Source organism: Chlorocebus sabaeus, chromosome 20 (genome assembly GCF_047675955.1).
Source record: "Chlorocebus sabaeus isolate Y175 chromosome 20, mChlSab1.0.hap1, whole genome shotgun sequence".
Taxonomy (NCBI): domain Eukaryota; kingdom Metazoa; phylum Chordata; class Mammalia; order Primates; family Cercopithecidae; genus Chlorocebus; species Chlorocebus sabaeus.
The window spans coordinates 108,165,212-108,184,587 of NC_132923.1; the positions used below are offsets into that span (position 1 = coordinate 108,165,212).

Consider the following 19,376-nt stretch of genomic DNA (forward strand, 5'->3'; position numbering starts at 1 on the left):
TCAAGGTAAAAGCCTCCCTGGAAGTGGGGACACAGTGGTCCCGCCTTTCTTTATCCATCATACATTTACTGGGCACTGGGGATCCCAGCATGAATGAGTCCAGTGGCTCCATAATAACAGTCATCATTATGATCCCATACTTGAGTGATGGCAAGAAAAAGTTTAAAAAAAAAAAAAATGCTGGGCTGGGCGCAGTGACTCACACCTGTAATCCCAACACTTTGGGAGCATGAGGCAGGTGAATCACGAGGTCAGGAGTTCAAGACCAGCCTGGCCAAGATGGTGAAACCCCGTCTCTACTAAAAATACAAAAATTAGATGGGCATGGTGGCATGTGCCTGTAATTCCAGCTACTCGGGAGGCTGAGACAGGAGAATCCCTTGAACCTGGGAGGTGGAGGTTGCAGTGAACCAAGATTGCGCCACTGCACTCCAGCCTGGGCAACAGAGCGAGACTCTGTCTCAAAAAACAAACAAACAAACAAACAAAAAAGAAACCTGGACTTTTGAGGCAGGCCAACCTTGGTTCAAAACAGAACTTCATCATTGAGATGCTATGTGAGTCCGGGCAATTCGCTTCCCCTCCCTTCCTTTTTTTTTTTCTTTTTTTTTTCTTTTTTTTGAGATGGAGTCTTGCTGTCACCCAGGCTGGAGTGCAGTAGTGCGATCTCGGCTCACTGCAAGCTCCACCTCCCAGGTTCACGCCATTCTCCTGCCTCAGCCTCCCGAGTAGCTGGGACTACAGGCGCCCGCCAACACGCCCAGCTAATTTTTTTGCATTTTTAGTAGAGACAGGGTTTCACCGTGTTAGCGAGGATGGTCTCGATCTCCTGACCTCGTGATCCGCCCACCTCGGCCTCCCAAAGTGCTCGAATTATAGGTGTGAGCCACTGTGCCCGGCCCCCTCCCTTCCTTTTCTATAAAATGGAGCTAATATGTGCCAACCATTACACCGAGTGTTTTGTATACAATATGTCACTGAACCTTCACAACAGCCCCTTGACGAAGGTATGACTATAATTTCCATTTTACAGATGAAGAAATAGAGTCTCAGGCCAGGCATGGTGGCTCACACCTGTAATCCCAGCACTTTGGGAGGCTGAGGTGGGCAGATCACCTGAAGGTCAGGAGTTCAAGACCAGCCTGGCCAGTGAAACCCTGTCTCTACTAAAAATATAAAAATTAGCCGGGTGTGGTGGTGGGCGCCTGTAGTCCCAGCTACTCGGGAGGCTCAGGCAGGAGAATCACTTGAACCCAGGAGGTGGAGGTTGCAGTGAGCTGAGATCACACCACTGCACTCTAGCCTGGGCAACAGAGTAAGACTTTAGCTAAAAAAAAAAAAAAAAAAGAAAAAGAAAAAGAAATAGAGTCTCTCAGAGAAGTGAAAAACTTGTCCAAGATGACCCAGCTAGTAAGTGTCAGGGTTAGAATTCAAACCCACATCTGCCCGGCCCTGTTCTAGTGTTCTTCTCACAGATTGCCTACATTTCCCTGATGGTCATTATCACAATCCCAGCAAAGATGTGCAGAGTACCGGCTAAGTACCTAAGTACTTTTTAACTGCATTCTCTTATTTAATACAACAACCCTCTAGAGTAGGTACTATTTTAGCCCCATTTTATTTTATTTTATTTTATTTTTTTGAGACGGAGTCTCGTTGTGTCTCGCAGACTGGAGTGCAGTGGCTGGATCTCAGCTCACTGCAAGCTCCACCTCCCGGGTTCACGCCATTCTCCTGCCTCAGCCTCCCGAGTAGCTGGGACTACAGGAGCCCGCCACCACACCCGGCTAATTTTTTGTATTTTTAGTAGAGACGGGGTTTCACTGTGTTAACCAGGATGGTCTCGATCTCCTGACCTCGTGATCCACCCGCCTCAGCCTCCCAAAGTGCTGAGATTACAGGCGTGAGCCACCACACCCGGCCTTTTAGCCCCATTTTATCGCTTTGGGAACTGACGTCAGAGGGGTGAAGTGATTTGTCCAGTGTCACACAGCTAGGAAGGGGTATAGTTGGGAAGCCAGCTGTGTGTGAGTCTGGAACCCAACTCCTTGCTCAAACACTATCTTGCCTCTCTTCCCTAGTGAGGTCAAGCAGGCATCTTTATCTCTGTTTGACAGATGAGAAAGCTGAGGCCCAGCAAGAGGTAGTGCCTAAGAACACACAGCAAGTCAGTAACTACACAGCGACTTAAGCTCAGGCTCCTGAGTCTCAAACCCAGGATAATTTCCTCCACTTATAATCTTGAGCATCAGAAAATGCCCCCGTGTCCACTGGACATTTGGAAACCCTACACCTAGCTCCCCTGAAAGTGTGGGGAACCCCCTCTGTACCAGGCCAGGCATACAGACCTAGGGGTCTTGGGGGAAAACATTGCAGGATACTACTGTTCGGGGAAAACAGCAGTTGAGCTGGTGACCCATGTGCCCCTAGCTTTGGGCACCTCCGTCTTGGTCTCCCTAAATCATGGACCCCGAGCTGGGAAGGGGAAAGTTCCAGAGGAAGCTGCTCCAAGCCTGGTTCCCAGTGTCTAGCACAGCTCTCTGCTATGATTTCTGCTGAAAAACAAAAAGCTCGATCCTCTAGGCCTAAGTGCTAATTACCAATAATGACATAATAACCATTGCAGACCCAACAGCCAAACAGCCCCAACTAGAAATTCTGCAAAGCTCAGGCTCCGGAACAAAAGATTTGGGCCCTCCAATTGAAACTGATGCCCTGGCAGAAAATATCAGAAGCAATCAGAAGCAAAAGAACCTCAGGGTTGACCCAGCCAAAGTATCATCTGACAAATGGAAAGGATGATGACCACTCACTTTTTCTCTCATTCATACATTTACTGAGATTCTACTGTGTGCTCAAAATATTCCTAGATCTTGAGAGAATAGGCTTCATATAGTCATTAGTTTACACTCTAAATATTTACTGAGTACTTCCTATGCACCATGCATTGTTCTAGGTACAAGAGATATAACATTGAATAATACAGACAAAAATCACCATCATCACAGAGCTTACATTCCAATGGGAAGAGAGACAATAAATAATAAAATATAGTATGTCAAAGAGTGATAAGTGCTATGGATAAAAATAAGCAGAGAGTGCTGAGGTTAGAGGACAGAAAGCCGTTACAAAGTGAGATAGTCAGGAGGCCTGGTGTGGTGGCTCACACCTGTAATCCCAGTACTTTGGGAGGCCAAGGTGGGAGGATCACCAGAGGTCAGGAGTTCAAGACCAGCCTGGCCAACATGGCAAAACCCATCTCTACTAAAAATACAAAAATTAGATGGGCATGGTGGCATGTGCCTGTAATCCCAGCTACTCAGGAGGCTGAGACAGGAGAATCCCTTGAACCTGGGAGGCGGAGGTTGCAGTGAGCCAAGATTGCGCCACTGCACTCCAGCCTGGGCAACAGAGGAAGACTCCATCTCAAAATAATAATAATAATAATAATAATAATATAAAAATAGGCCAGGCGCAGTGGCTCACACCTGTAATCCCAGCACTTTGGGAGGCCGAGGCTCGCAGATCATGAGGTCAAGAGATCAAGACACCCTGGCCAACATGGTGAAACCCCATCTCTATTAAAAACACAAAAATTAGCTGGGCTTGGTGGCGCACGCCTGTAGTCCCAGCTACTGGGGAGGCTGAGGAGGGAGAATTGTTTGAACCCAGAAGGCGGAGGTTGCAGTGAACTGAGATCGTGCCACTGCACTCCAGCCTGGCGACAAAGCAAGACTCTGTCTCAAAAAATAAATAAATAGCCGGGCGTGGTGGCTCACGCCTGTAATCCCAGCACTTTGGCAGGCCAGGGGAGGCAGATCATGAGGTCAGGAGATCGAGACTATCCTGGCTAACACGGTGAAACCCCATCTCTACTAAAAATACAAAAAATTAGCCGGGTGCGGTGGCAGGCGCCTGTAGTCCCAGCTACTCAGAAGGCTAAGGCGGGAGAATGGCGTGAACCCAGGAGGCAGAGCTTGCAGTGAGTAGAGATCTTGCCACTACACTCCAGCCTGGGCGACAGAGCGAGATTCTGTCTCTAAATAAATAAATAAATAAATAAATAAAAAGATAGTCAGGAAAGGTCTTATTGAGAAGGTGACATTTAAACAAAAAGTTTAAAGAGATGAGAGAACAAGCTACAAAAGTGTTTGGGGGTAGAGTATTCTGGGTCAAAGGACTAGCAAGTGCAAAGGTCCTGGGGTAGAAGTATGCCTGATGGGCTTGCCTGGGATCATGCCTCTAGTCATTAACAGCTGAGGGGCCTGGTGGGAAAGGAATCAGACACAGACAGACTAATGTACTTAAACTCTCTTTAGCCTCAGGACAACCCAGGAGGTAACATTTTGCCCACTATTCTCACCATCTCACAAAGGCGTGAGACCAAGAGAAGAGAAGTAAATGCTCCAGCCAGGTGCAGTGGCTCATGCCTATAATCCCAGCACTTTGGGAGGCTGAGAGGGGTGGATCACTTGAGGTCAGGAGTTCAAGACCAGCCTCGCCAACATGGTGAAACCCCATCTCTACTAAAAATACAAAAATTAACCTAGTATAGTGGTGCATGCTTGTATTTCCAGCTACTTGGGAGGCTGAGGTAGGAGGTTCACTTGAACCTGGGAGGCAGAGGTTGCAGTAACCCGAGGTCATGCCACTGCACTCCAGCCTGGGTAATAGAAGGAGACTCCATCTCAAAAAAAAAAAAAAGAAGTAAATGATCCCACATCACACAGCTAGAATAGGCAGGTCTGTCTTACTCCACCTTTCTGCTTCTAGTCTCTGGCCTATCTGTGGAAACTCTAAATATTTATTGAGTGAATGAATAACTCAATCAATCCTATACATTTCTCAAGTCCTTCCTTCTTAATGAACTCTTTTATGACTTCTTGTTATCTCTACCAATCATAGAATAACAATGACAACAACGACAATAATAATTCCAACATGTCTGTCAGCTACGGACTGAGTACTTCATACGAATTATTTAATTTAGCCCTTAAATAATCCTATGAGAAGATGCTAATATTTTTCCCATGTTATAGGGGAAAAAACTGAAGCTCAAGGTAAAACAACTTGCGAGAGGTCTCACAGCTGGTGAGGGATGAAGCTGGGATTTAAACCAAAGTCTCTGCTCACAAATCCCTACTTTTAATCCTGTAGCATTAGTAGAAACCTCTGACCTCAATCCATCCCCTTCCTTTTTTAAATCAGAAAATGAAGGCTCAGGAAGGGTAGGTAATTTGCCCAAGATCTCACAGCATAGAGAGCTAGGGGGGCTGGCGTTCCTTCCACTCTACCATTTTTGGGACTGTGAACCAGGTTTTCTCTTTTAGGCCTATTTCCCAGCCTCTGTGAAAGTCTTGAAGTCATCTAGCTCCCAAGGATGGTTCCAAGGAGTTCACGGTCCATCACTGTCCCCTCAGCATAAACCTGGATGGCATGGGGCCCTTCCTACTCTCTGCTTTTCCTGACTGCCTGCAGTGGCATCATCGGAGGCTGCAGAAGGGAACCTGTCTTGGGTGGGGCTAGCGTGTCCCAGGAAAGGGGGAAGAGGGTAGGGAAGCATAACAGATGCTGAGCCTCCTGCTTTATTTATTTATTTATTTATTTTTATTTATTTTTTTTTTTTTGAGACGGAGTCTGGCTCTGCCGCCCAGGCTGGAGTGCAGTGGCCGGCTCTCGGCTCACTGCAAGCTCCGCCTCCCGGGTTTACGCCATTCTCCTGCCTCAGCCTCCCGAGTAGCTGGGACTACAGGCGCCCACCACCTCGCCCGGCTAGTTTTTTGTATTTTTTAGTAGAGACGGGGTTTCACCGGGTTAGCCAGGATGGTCTCGATCTCCTGACCTCGTGATCCGCCCGTCTCCGCCTCCCAAAGTGCTGGGATTACAGGCTTGAGCCACCGCGCCCGGCTTGCCTTCTGCTTTAAAACTGGCTTATCAGGTGCGATTTGTTCAATAGAAACCATAGCAGATACTCCAAAGTCCCTAGATCAGGAAGGGGAAGGGCAGAAGAAGTTTTTAAGAGGCCGCAGCTATAACAGCTTCCTGCCACTGAGGACTCACTAGGTGCTTTCTGTACATTATTGCCGATCCTTACGGTAAAATCAGTGCCACTCTACAGTGGAGAAAACTGAGGCTCAGAGAGGTAAAGTGACGGCCAAGACCACTGTACCACATGCATCTATGGGACAGTGCACAGAGGGTCTGGAGACCTGGGCTTCTACTGTATGACCTTGCACCAACAGACACTTGCTCTGATCTGAGGTCCCTGTGTCTGTTCTATAAGGGACTTGGTAGCTAGTGTCTGTTGCATGATCCAGAAGGCTGAGGGATCCAGCTCTACCCTGACCACCAGACCTCCAGAAATACTGAACATCACACTCTTTTTGCAAGTACCAGAAAAAAAGGGCTTCCTTATCCACTCCCAGAGTGGGAAAAAAAAAAGCTCTCTATTTTCTAAATATGTGTCCTGTTTCAAAGCTGCTGCTGGCTTTGGCCTCCAGCCAGGGCAGGGCCTCTAGTGCAGGGAATGGGAGAGTGCCCAGGCCTCAGGACTGAGAATCCTGGGGCCCAAGGCCAAGGCAGTCAAGGGGCAGGACGGGAGCCAGCTTGGCAGTGGGCCAGGACCCCTCTGAAGACTTGGGTTTGTTTCTTTTTTTTTTTTTTGAGACGGAGTTTCACTCTTGTTGCCCAGGCTGGAGTACAATGGCACGATCTCGGCTTGCAGCAACCTCTGCCTTCCAGGTTCAAGTGATTCTCCTGCCTCCCAGTAGCTGGGATTATAGGCATGTGCCACCATGCCCGGCCAATTTTGTATTTTTAGTAAAGACAGGGTTTCTCCATGTTGGTCAGGCTGGTCTCAAACTCCCGACCTCAGGTGATCCGCCTGCCTCGGCCTCCCAAAGTGCTGGGATTACAGGCGTGAGCCACCACGCCTGGCTGGGTTTGTTTCTTAATATTTTCCTTCCTTTCTTGGCTGGAACGGGCTGCCAGGAGAGGTAAAGGGGAAGCAGTGGGCGGGGTCAAGAAGATTGAGGAGTCCAAATAATGATGGCTTAATTAGCTCCTGTTTATGGGTGCCCAATACTTACAGACACTGGGCCAGGCCATTTGTGGAGATTATCTCATTGAAGCCTCCGCCCTTCTCTGGGAGGAAAGCCTGCTGTTCCCAGTTTACCTGAGGCGGAAACTGAGGTAGACAGGGCAAGCGAGTGACTAGAGGCCACATGGCTTTTCAATGGCAGGGCTGGCAGGGCAGCCAGGTTATTGACTCCTGAGAGAGGCAGCCACCTGAATGGGCTGGGGTGGTGGAGAGGAGGGGAGAAGGTGGGAACTCAAGGGGAGGAGCAGCATGGGAAGGCCCTGGCAGTCCCTCTGAGCAGAACAGGCAGTTGTAAGTGTGCAGGAAGGAGAGGGGAGCCAGTTACATCCCCAAAGCCCTGCCTGACGTGGGCCTTACTTCCCTGACCAGCCTCATCCCCTGTCACTGCCTGCCTCTCCCTTTGTGCTCCAGCCACACCAACGACAGTGCCCATCTATCCCGAGCACAGTATGCAGGCTTGAGCCTTTGCACATGCCATTCCCTATACCTAGAAAGTCGTTCCTACCATTGCCTACTTAGAGAGCTCTTACTCATCCTTCAAAGCCCAGCCTAGCTCTTTTCCCCTTGATGCGCCTGAGTTAACCACCTGCTCCCCTGGGCTCACTCTCACATGGCAGTTCGTCCTTAAGGAGCAGGAACACTGCGTGAGTCACCTTTGTGCCCCCAGCACCTAGCCCGTCAGTTCTCAATAAATGTTTACTGTCTTTAGTTGTATTTTATTTATCACTGAATCTTCGAGGCAAGCAAAACAGGTTTTCTTATTCTCACTCTCAAGGCAATGAAAAGGAGGGCAAGAGAGAGGGAGTGATAGGAGTACCTTCTTTTTTTTTTTCTTTTCTTTTTACTTTTCCTTCCTTTCTTTCCTTCTTTTCCTTCCTTTCCTTCCCTTCCTTCCTTCCTTCCGATCTTCCTACCTACAGGGGTTTCACTTTGTCAACCAGGCTGGAGTATAAAGGTGCAATCACAGCTCACTGCAGCCTCAACCTCCTGGGCTCAAGGGATCCTCCCACCTCAGCCTCTTGTGTAGTTGGAATGACAGGCAAATGCATAATGCCCAGCTGATTTTTGTATTTTTTGTAGAGATGGGGTTGCTCCATGTTCCCTAGGCTTGTCTTGAACTCCTGGGCGCAAGTGATCCTCCTGCCTCAGCCTCACCAAAGTGTTGGGATTATAGGTGTGAGCCACCAGGCCTGGCGATTCCTGAGGTTGCACAGACACTCAGTAACAATGGTAAGTCTAGAACCCAGGGCTTTTCTGCACCACACAGCTCCTGCCTGGCTCCCACCCCAAAGAGGTCTCATCCCTACCAGACCTACCAGGGTCACCACAAGGGACCCCCAAGATAGGAGTGGGTGCCCTGGGCCCTGGTGGCCACAGGCCTTGCCCCAGTGTTCAGCTCAGACATAGCTGCTGCTTAAGCTGAGGGGAAAGGTAGTGAGAGCAGCTGAATAGCTTTTGCCCTCAACCCAGTTGTGCCTCCTTCTCCCAGATATGTCCCTCAGGCAGAGACTCCAGTGGGCCCCACTGGCCCCAGGCCCCAAGATCTTCCTCTGGCCCTCTCCTCTCCTCCCTGCCACTGCAGTTCATTATCACGCCCTGCTGGCTTTGCCTCCTAAACAGACTTCACATGGCCCACTGCTCCCCATTCCATGGCACAGTCCCCAGCCCAAGATCTCGGCATCTCTCACCTGGACAGTTCCCCCTGCCCCTGTCCCTGCCCCTGTCCCTGCCCCTTTCCCTGCCCCTCCCTACTTACTATCCAGTGACTCCCCATTGCCATAGGTCAAGTCCTTCTCACTGTCATGAGCCTGTCTCTTCAGCTGCATTTCCCCAAGTGCAGGTCATGGCTGTGTACCTTGGCACATGCAGTTCCTTCCACTAGGAATGCCTTTTTTCCTGCCCTCTACATAAGGACACCTATTCAATAAAGGTGGTGTTGCTGGTTTCTGTATCCTTCTTCCCAACTAGACTCCGAGCTCCTGGTGGGGAATGTGGGGAAGGACTACACAGATTCATCTTTGGGCCCCATGCCCAGCACAGGGCCTGACATAGAGGAAAAGCAGATGACTAGGAAACGGAGGTACATTCTTACTTCCATGAGGCCACCTCCCTCCCTTCACAGGCCTTCAGGAGTCTGTCAGACTAGGCTGCTATCCACCTGTCCCCAGAAGTTCTCTCCCAGACCTGGTCTGTCCTGTCCCAAGAGGAACATCTTTATAATCCCCAAATCATATTCATAATTATAATAACGACAACCATTGCTACTATTTGTTGAATGCTCACCATATGCCTCATTATTTAATCCTCACAAGAAGCCTAAGAGGTAGGTAGGTTCTTTTATTTTCCCCATTTTACAGGTAAGAAAACTGAGGCTCCAAGAGGTTAGATATCTTGCCTAAGGTCACACAACTGGTAAACAATAGATGGCAAGATTCAAAGCCAGGTCTGTCTGACCCTCAAGCAGCAAGCTGTCCAGCCTTCTCCTGTTTTCTATTATCTTTTCTCTTTAAAACTCAGCAGCAGGCCTGGGTGGGGGTGCAGTGTGTGTGCGTGAATTTATTCATCCGACAAACACGCCAGTAGCTCCCACCAGCCCTGTACTGGTCACTGGCGATAGACAAAGGGAATTTAGATGTGCACTCTACCTCCTTGAGAGAGAGAGGAGAGTTTCACACTAAGAATTTGGGCTTTAGGGCCAGGCTCGGTGGCTCACACCTGTAATCCCAGCACTTTGGGAGGCCGAGGCAGGTTGATCACCTGAGGTCAGGAGTTCCAGACCAGCCTGACAAATATGGTTGAAACCCCCATCTACTAAAAATACAAAAATTAGCCAGGCATGGTGGCGCATGCTTGTAGTCCCAGCTACTGGGGAGGTTGAGACAGGAGAATTGCTTGAACCCAGGAGGTGGAGGTTGCAGTGAGCCAAGATTGCACCACTGCACTCCAGCCTGGGGGACAGAGTGAGACTCCATCAAAAAAAAAAAAAAAAAAAGAATTTGGGCCCTGGAGTGAGCAGGCTTGGTTCTGAGCCCCAGCTGTACCCCTAAAGAACTGTGGGATCCTGGGTGACTCATTTGGCTTACCCAGTGCCATGAAGCGGGGATAATAATGCCTGCTTCAGCGGGTCTCCTAGGTCACTAGGAGGAATGCATGAGATAATGTGTCTGAAATAGCACAAAACCAGCCTAGCCTATAAGAAATAGCCAATAAATGGCAATAATACACATGATGACTAGCGAGTCCCAGGCTCCCTGGGCCACGGTGGGATGTAATTCTCCAGGGCCCTCCCTAGAGTCGCCTCAGCCAGAGCCAAATAGGAATATGGATAATAATGCCTAATCCACCTATTTTCTAATTAAATAATTCTTCAAGGGAGGTGTCTTTTCATAACCCTACTTTACAGGTAAGGCAACCAAGGCAGAGAAGGGGTTACAGAACCAAGTCACACAGCGAGAGTGGCTGAGCTGGAACCTCCACTCAGCTCCTCCCACACCAGGCAGAGCCCAGCCCTTGTCCCAGGGTCCTGGCCAGCCTGCTGGGAAGTTCAGGGGCTCCTGCGATTCCAGTCCCAGCTGGGTGAGAAGTTAAAAGTAGGAGAAATGAGCCAGAAAGAGGAACACATAGTCCCCTCCCTGAATCCCAGGATGAGCCCAGGGCTGGGAAGTTACCAAATGGGGCCCTGTGCTACGCTCTTATCAACTCCTTCCCACACCTATGTGGGGAAAGTGTTATGATATGTACATCACAGATGAGGTCTCCAAGACTCAGAGAAGAGCATGCCTTGTCCAGGGTCACACCTGGATAAGGAAAAGTGGCAGTACTAGAAGGGCAGAGTCCCTCCTCATCCCTCCCATTTCTGCCCCAGATCTTCCCAGCTGCCTCTCTTCTGATGAAAACTAGAGGCTCTGTCACTCCCTCTCCAGGAAGTCCAGTTGCCAGGCCCCTCTCTGTGCTGATTGATACATGCTTGGTTCTTGGCCCCTTACTAAGTTCAGAAGACCCAGAGCTCACTTTACCAGAGCCCTGATCCCCAAGAAAGTCACAGTCTATTGAGGAAATAGATAGGGAATTTACATCACTATCTATAGATAGAAAATAGGGAATTCATGTCACTATCTATAGATAGAAAATAGATAGGGAATTCACATCACTGAGCCCCTATCATGCTGGGCCCTGTTGTCCATTCGCCATTTAATCCAATACAAAGCACATTGATAGGCACACCGTAAACCATCAATAAATATGTTCATTCCTTTGGAAACATTCAATGAGCACCTACTATGTGCTACTATACTCTAGGTGCTGGAGATACAGCAGTGAACAGATGAACAAGAAATCCCTGCCCTTGTGGGGCTTACACGAATGAAAGAACAAATACACTTGTGTCCCGTAAGTATTCATATTCTTATTTTGCAGAAGTGAAACTGAGATGCAAAGAATCACCCACCTGTAAGTGACAGAAAAAGGATTCTATTCCAGCCCAGTCTGCCCCAAAGACCTTTGCATTGTATCATGTGACCAAAAAAAATCAGCACCCAGTATGTTTAATTGGTAGGCCCTGCTTGTGGTAGGATCCTAACTTCACAGAGTGCCCTCTCAGCATTTCTGCCCCTACCCCTGGGCCTCTCTTTACACCTCCCAGTGGCCTCAGAGCCACAGGACATGCATTAAAATCAGCTCACGTGGCAGTCGTTAAGTCAAACCATTACTCACCCAGAAGCAGCCATCGGGGTCACGCAGCCAGTCCGGGAGAGGCCGTGGAGCCATCACCGCAGTGGCACATGGAAGCAAAGGACAGCAGTGAGACACACAGCACAGCCAAAGAAAAAGTCCTTTGGGGCCCCTTCTTCAGCTAGGGCCTGGGCCAGGAGGGAACCCCGCCCTCCCTCTGCCCCTGGGGTCTTGCTGGGACAGACACCCTAGTCAGCAATAATCTGATAATCCACCCTCAGCTCATCAGGCCTCCAGGGCCCAGCCCACTAGAAGCAGCAGTGTCCCTGTGAACAAACATTAACTGAGCACCTGCTGTGTGCCAGGGGTTGGGGATACGGCCTGAAGAAGACAGACGTGGCCCCTGCCCTTATGGCACCTACAATGCAGTGAGGAGACAATCATGTAAGTAACTACTGAATTATAACTGTGATGACTGCGTCAAGGAGGAGACTTTAAGAACCTAAGCCGGCTGGGCATGGTGCCTCACACCTATAATCCCAGCACTTTGGGAGGCTGAGGTGGGAGGCGTGCTTCAGCTCAGGAGTTCAAGACCAGCCTAGACAACATGGGGAAACCCCATCTCTATAAAAAAATACAAAAATTAGCTGGGTGTGGTGGCACACCGCTGTAGTCCCAGCTACTCAGAAGGCCTAGGTAGGAGGCTCCCTTGAGCCCAGGAGTCCAGGCTGCAGTGAGCCATGATCACCCCATTGTACTCTAGCCTGGGCAATAGAGTGAGACCCTGTCTCTGAATAAAAGAACCTGACACTTGCAATCCCAGCACTTTGGGAGGCTGAGGCAGGCAAATCACTTGAAGTCAGGAGTTTGAGACCAGCCTGGTCAACATGGTGAAACCCCATCTCCAAAAATACAAAATTAGCCAGGCATGGTGGCAGGTGCCTATAATCACAGCTACTCAGGAGGCTAAGGCACAAGAATTGCTTGAACCTGGGAGGCAGAGGTTGCAGTGACCCAAGATCGCACCACTACACTCCAGCCTGGACAACAGAGTAAGACGCTGTCTCAAAAAAGAAAGAAAGAAAGAAAGAAAGAAAGAATGAAAGAAAGAAAGAAAGAAAGAAAGAAAGAAAGAAAGAAAGAAAGGAAGGAAGGAAGGAAGGAAGGAAGGAAGGAAGGAAGGAAGGAAGGAAGGAAGGAAGGAAGGAAGGAAGGAAGGAAGGAAGGAAGGAAAAGACAAGCAAAAGAAAGAAAGAAAAAAAAAAGAACCTGGGAAAATCCTGACTTCACTATTTATGGCTCTACCTTTTGTGACATTGGGGCCATTTTGTTTTGTTTTGTTTTGTTTTGTTTTGTTTGTTTGTTTGTTTGAGACGGAGTTTCCCTCTTGCCCAGGCTGGAGTGCAATGGTGCGATCTCGGCTCACTGCAACCTCCGCCTCCTTGGTTCAAGCGATTCTCCTGTCTCAGCTTTCCAAGTAGCTGGGATTATAGGTGCATGCCACCAGGCCCGGCTAATTTTTGTATTTTTAGTAGAGATGGGGTTTCATCATATTGGTCAGGCTGGTCTCAAACTCCTGACCTCAGGTGATCTGCCCCCCTCAGCCTCCCAAATTGCTGGGATTATAGGCTTGAGCCACCGCGCCCAGCCTCATTTTTACTTGTCTATGCCTCATTTATTCATCTGCAAACTGGAGATAGTATCAGTATTCACCTCACAGGGTTGATGTGAGGATTAACATGGGTTAATACATGTAATATGTCTGGAAGGATGCTTGGCACACAGTAAACTGTTCACAAGCATTTGCTATTGTCATTACAGGGGCTGTTGGCGTGGATTTCAGAGGGACCCAGCATGGGTGACCTACCTGACAAAGTTGCTGTAGGGGGTTAATGAGACAGTGAGAGGTGAAGTTGAGTACAATGCCGGGTACCGGCAGCTGCGCAATAAACGGTGGTGGTGTTCTTTTTTTTTTTTTTTTTTGAGACTGAGTCTCGTTCTTATTGCCCAGGCTAGAGTGCAGTGGCACAATCTTGGCTCACTGCAACCTCCGCCTCCTAGGTTCAAGCGATTCTCCTGCCTCAGTATCCCGAGTAGCTGGGATTATAGGCTCCTGCCACCTCACCCGGCTAGTTTTTTGTATTTTTAGTAGAGACGGGGTTTTACCATGTTAGCCAGGCTGGTGTCGAACTCCTGACCTCAGGTGATCCGCCCACCCTCGCCTCCCAAAATGCTGGAATTACAGGTGTGAGCCACTGCACCCGGCCGGTGGTGGTATTCTTAGGGCTTCTCTCCAGCATAACCCCTGGATAAAGCATCTCAACAGAGGAGCTGTCGGAAATGCTCCCACCAGCACAAACACAAACCCAGAACTGCAGCTTTGGACTGAAAAATGACCAGCAATCACATTCTCACCTGATTTTACAAATGCCTCATCTCCTTTAACCTTCACAACAACCCAGCAAGTGGACAAAGGATAAACTGTTACTACTCCCACTTTAAAGATGAGGACAGTGAGGTGAAGGGACTCTCCTGTGTCCTCAGGGATGCCACTTCACACCTCCAAGCCTAGTTAAGTGGCCAACCCAGGATTCTAGCTCACATCTGCCTGGATTTTGTTCTCTGGGTTTTCCCTTGATTTGTTTCCCTTCAGTCTCTGGGGTATTGGCTGCATAGCCCCAGACAAGCCTTTGAACCTCTCCAACCTCAGTCTGTTCATCTGAAATATCTGTCAAACAGCTGGCACAGGATCCAAGCTGTTCCTGACCCAAACTCTTCCTTCACAGACTCAGTCGCTGTCACTCCAAGCCCTCCTCTAACCCTTTATCTTATTACTGACCTCGGCCACTAACCCGGCAGTCAAGGAGTGTCTACACTCATTTAAGTCCATGCTTTACAGATGAGGAAACTGAGGTCCAAAGTTGGCCACATACCCAAGGTTGCCTTTTAGTGCCCGGTCTGGCACCTGGGCAGTATCTGGGTGGGGCTGCCCCTCTGGGGATACCCCTAGTGGGCCCTGGCTGACCTGGAGGTTGCTCCCTCTGCCCCTTTCTCTCTAGCTGGGCCCAGGCCACCCAACAAAGGCAGCACAGCTTGTTCCCCAGCTCCCCAGCCTCAACATCCCAGAGCTCAGAGCTTGCTCCAGCAGGGGTCAAACAGTTCCATAGGTAAGGGCTGAGCAATGTGGGCACCTCAGTACCCATGGGGTGGAGGCTGCCACTCTTAGTTAAGTCTGGGCTTTGGAGTTGAACCTAAGTTCAAATCCCAGCTCGGCCACTTCCCAGCATTGTGACTTTGGTCAAGTCTGTTCAGCTCCCTAAACTCCTGCAAAACAGGGATAATATTTCCCTCATGAGGTTGCAAGGATTGAATGAGTTAATGCAGCATATTAAACACTTAGGACAGAATGCTGTGCATAGTAAGTACTCAACAGGCAGTGACTATAATTATGATTAGAGAACAGAGGCCAAGAACAGGACTTGTGGGCCCATGATACTGTGCCTTCATCTTGCTCCATCCTATCCCCTCACGTGGGGTGAGGGTAGGGGGTAGACTAAGTCCAAACCAGGTCCTGAGGCTATAGTAATAGGTGCTGGAAGACCCATAGAGACTTTAGACTTATTTCCCATACTCATTTCACAGAAAGGGAAACTGAAACCCAGGAAGAAAAGTGACTAGCCCGCAGACTATAAAGGAGCCCCCTTTAATAAATATCAGAATCAGCCAGGCACGGTGGTTCATGCCTGTAATCCCAGCATTTTGGGAAACCAAGGTGGGCAGATCACCTGAGGTCAGGTGTTCAAGACCACCTTGGCCAACATGGTGAAACTCTATCTCTACTAAACATAAAAAAATTAGCTGGGCATGGTGACAGGCGCCTGTAATCCCAGTTACTTGGGAGGCTGAGGCAACAGAATCTCTTGAACCCAGGAGGTAGAGGTTGCAGTGAGCAGAGATTGTGCCACTGCACTCCAGCCTGGGCAACAGAGTGAGACTCTGTCTCAAAAACATTAAATTAAATTAAATTTAAATTAAATATCAAAATCTTAGGCCCTGGGAAAATTCTGAACTCCCCTATCCCCAGGAACTGTCGTACAGACCCATTCTGCAAACCCCTAACAAATCTCAGGCCACCATAACTCTACGGTGAGCCCTCTGTGAGTATCCTGCTCAGCTCTGTGGCTGGCATACCTGTTTATGGTGCATAGTACATGCTCAGGAAAGGCTTAGAGAATAACCAAATGAAATTCGGTTTGGTTCCACACCTCTGCTCAGGCTTCCTCTCCAGAAGTCTCTCCTTGCATCTCCCCTCCTCACTCCCACCCCAGCCTCGGTCTCACCCTGCAGCCTAGGTTCCACCAGCTGGGCTCAGCTTCAGCCAACAGAAGTCTGGACCTCCACAGGGCCTGCACAGCGTCAGCATCTTCCTAGCTAGATGGATGTTCCTGCCCGGCACAGCCAGCCAAGCTCCTGGCCATGGTCCATTCTGCAGAGAGGGTGCTGGCCCTGCCCTACCATGTCTCCACCCACACTGGTCTGGGGAGTAAGGCAGCCTGGGTGGGAACTTCTGTTGGCACCTGGGGAGGCCAGCCCTGGTCTAGGAGGTGGATGGATGGGCCAATCAGGAGACAGCCGGGTGTGGGGCCTACTGGCCTTAATGAGTACCACCCACACACCCAGGCACTCCACCCATGCCCCATGTTGCTGGGACCTGGCAGGTGGTGCCTGGCTCTCCTGTACATACACTGGAAACCTCAGGGCTTCCCCACTCCATTCCCTTCTTAAAACACACTACTGGCCTGCTATCAGACCAGCTACCATTCTGGTCTGCATACACATTGCTCTATTTGATGCTGCTTATGCCTGCAAGATCCAGATTATTGACAAAGGACAAGCCTGGGACTCAGAGAGGTGAAGTGACTCATGCAGGGTCACACAGCAGGAAAGTGGAAGGGTCAGGATTCAACCCAGTTCTGCTGTGTGCAGAGCCTACCAGGCACTGGATGTCCCCTTTCCTCCCTCACTCTACTCCTTTCAGCTTCTGGCTCCCTTTCTTCTCAAACCTCCTACCTCCTTGCTCAAAGTTTCTCCGTGCTTAGAATTAATAATTCCCGGCCAGATGCGGTGGCTCACGAGGTCAGGAGATGGAGACCATCCTGGCTAACACAATGAAACCCCATCTCTACTAAAAATACAAAAAATTAGCTGGGCATGGTGGCGGGTGCCTGTAGTCCCAGCTACTCAGGAGGCTGAGACAGGAGAATGGCTTGAACAGGAAAGGTGGAGCTTGCAGTGAGCCGAGATCAGGACACTGCACTCTAGCCTGGGCGACAGAGCAAGACTCCGTCTCAAAAGAAAAAAAAAAGAATTAATAATTCCCACCTCACACTTGCTTTAACGCCTTATTTACAGTTACTTCTGAAGTGTCTGTCTGACACTCAGGAGAGAATTCAAGGCAGGGAGTGACCCCAGTGGGTGCTCCTTAGACTTGTGTATCTGTCATTCTACATCCCCACCCCCCTCCCCAACATGCAGAAGTCCCTTGGGCCTCCTCCTGCTGGTCTCTTCCCCACCCAGCCTCCTACCAGGACCATCCTCCCGGCCTAGAACTGGGTGGAGGTAGGTCGCTTGCTGAAGCTCCGGGGCGCGTGCCAGTGCTCTGGCCCCTCCCCAACCCCTCCCGCTCCCCTTCAATAGCTGAGGACCTGACCCTGACGAGACACTAGGCTGCTCTCACAGGGACTCCCAGCTGCCTTAAGCCCAGCCCCAACCAGGCTCTGTCCAAGCCTCCTCCTTCTGGAGGAAAGGGCTCCAGAGGCGGAGAGGGGGTCGTCCGTTCCCGAACCCAGGAGCTATGGGTCCTGGAATCACCTTCCCCAACCCTCCTCTCCCCTCCCCACTTCTGGAGCGAGCTCGGGCTCGGGTTGGTCTGGACAGGTCTCTGCCTCCAACTAGCTGGAGAGGAGGGGTCCTGTCCTGCCCTGAAGAGGTGGGGCCTGCCAGGAAGTATAGGTGAGGGCGAGACAATTCTTGAGGAAAGACAGAGGACAGAGACAGGAAGAGACAGCCAAACAGAGACGACAGATGAGAGACACAGGGAACCCAGGGGATGAGAGCGAACCGGAGCCTGAACCGGACAGAGAGACCCGGGAGACCCAGACAGAGGGAAGTGCCCTAGACCAAGCCTGGCAGGGAGGGTGTGGGGCTGGCGCGGCGGCCGGGGGGCCACCCTGGCGGGCACAGCCGGCGCCCCAGCTCGCGGGTCCCTGGGTCCGGAAACTCAAAGTCAGTTACGTAAGGGTCGGAGCGGGGCGCGGGGCTCCAGGCCCTGGCGCCCCCTCCCGCTGCGCGCCGCCCGCCCGCTCCAGCGCTGCTGCGGGCGCGGCAGGAGCATGCAGGGGCCGGGCAAGGCGGGGCTGGGGGGGCGGTCGGGGACTGCGCCGCCTGCAGGGACTCCGCCCGGTGACACCAAACCCAGGACCCCGCCCCAGACAACCAGGGACCGGCCGGACCCGACGGTCGGTCCTAGCTCTGGATCCGAGCTCCCGACCCCCTCTCCAGACTCCCACGCCCCTCCCTGCACCCCCGAACTTTAAGACGCCCAGACTCCTTTAGACCCCAAGTTCGGATTCTGAAATCCGGGACCCCTGGACCCCTCAATCCCGGACCCTTCGACCCTGTCTCGCCTCTCCCGGGACGGTCCGAGCCCTTTGGGGTGGTTCTTGTGTCCCTCACCCTGTCCCTCCCGGGGACCGAGGATCGTCCCCCAGGTGGTCCAGGCTCACCTGGGTTGGGTGCGGCGGGGACTGGGCCGGACCGCGTTCTGGCTCCGCGCCGCTCTCGCCCTTTAAGAGGTTCCTGCCACTTTGGCCCCGCCGGGGCCTCCACCTGCACTGACAGGGCAACTCCCATCGTGAGGCCCCGCCCACCCGCTAGGCCCTCTGATTGGCGCAGGGCAACTGCCGATCAGCGGGGCGGGGAGAAGGAGGCCGGCGCAGAGGAGTGCGAGAGTCGCAGCTGGGAAGGGTGGGGGCTGCAGGTGTGGCTTGGTCCGGCGGGGACACTGAGCCGGGGGGCTGCTTTGATAGACCCCAGAGGTCAGGGGAGGGAAGGGCAGGGACTTCCTGGATTGACTGGTGTGACGTCATATGACAAAAGTGTGAAGCAATTTGACACGTGGTACTGCCCCTAAGGGTACTAGGTAGCGGGGTTGGTCAGAGGGGATCTAGGGAAGTGACCCTGAGGAGACTCACCTGGATCACCTGTCCTACCACTTCGTCAGGCTTGACCTTGAACAAGTCACTTCTCTGGATCTGAATTTCCTCAACCATAAATATTACAATGTTTTCCTGAGAATTAGCGATGTAAGTTAAATGTCAAGCATAGGTCTGGTACACTGGTACACAGTAGGCGTTCCGTAAATGCGAGTTCTGGATCCTGTCATGCCCGCCTTGCCACTCTTCTCAGTGACTTTTCCCCTCCTGATGGTCCATTCCATCAACACTGGCAGGGGCTTCCATGGTCACTGGCCGAAGACTCATTCCCTCCCTCCCATATCAGGCCTGGGCTGGCTTACATATGCCCATGTCAGGAAGCTCACCACCCC

General features: G+C 51.0%; 1 protein-coding gene across 7 annotated transcripts in view; it reads right to left on the reverse strand.

Moving 5' to 3' along the window:
- Nucleotides 1-18,683, reverse strand: part of EPB41 (erythrocyte membrane protein band 4.1) — a 231,276-nt gene extending 212,593 nt beyond the window's left edge. For 5 of the 7 annotated variants that reach the window (XM_073007601.1, XM_073007598.1, XM_073007600.1 and 2 more), the window contains exon 1: nt 18,556-18,683. In XM_073007601.1, the coding sequence (XP_072863702.1) occupies nt 18,556-18,682 (127 nt within the window). In that variant the 5' untranslated portion in view covers nt 18,683. Of the gene's footprint in view, nt 1-11,812; nt 11,918-18,555 lie in introns of those variants that run through there. The other 2 variants (XM_037988782.2, XM_007979728.3) reach the window with 2 other exon arrangements.
- Between the last annotated feature and the right edge of the window lie 693 nt (nt 18,684-19,376).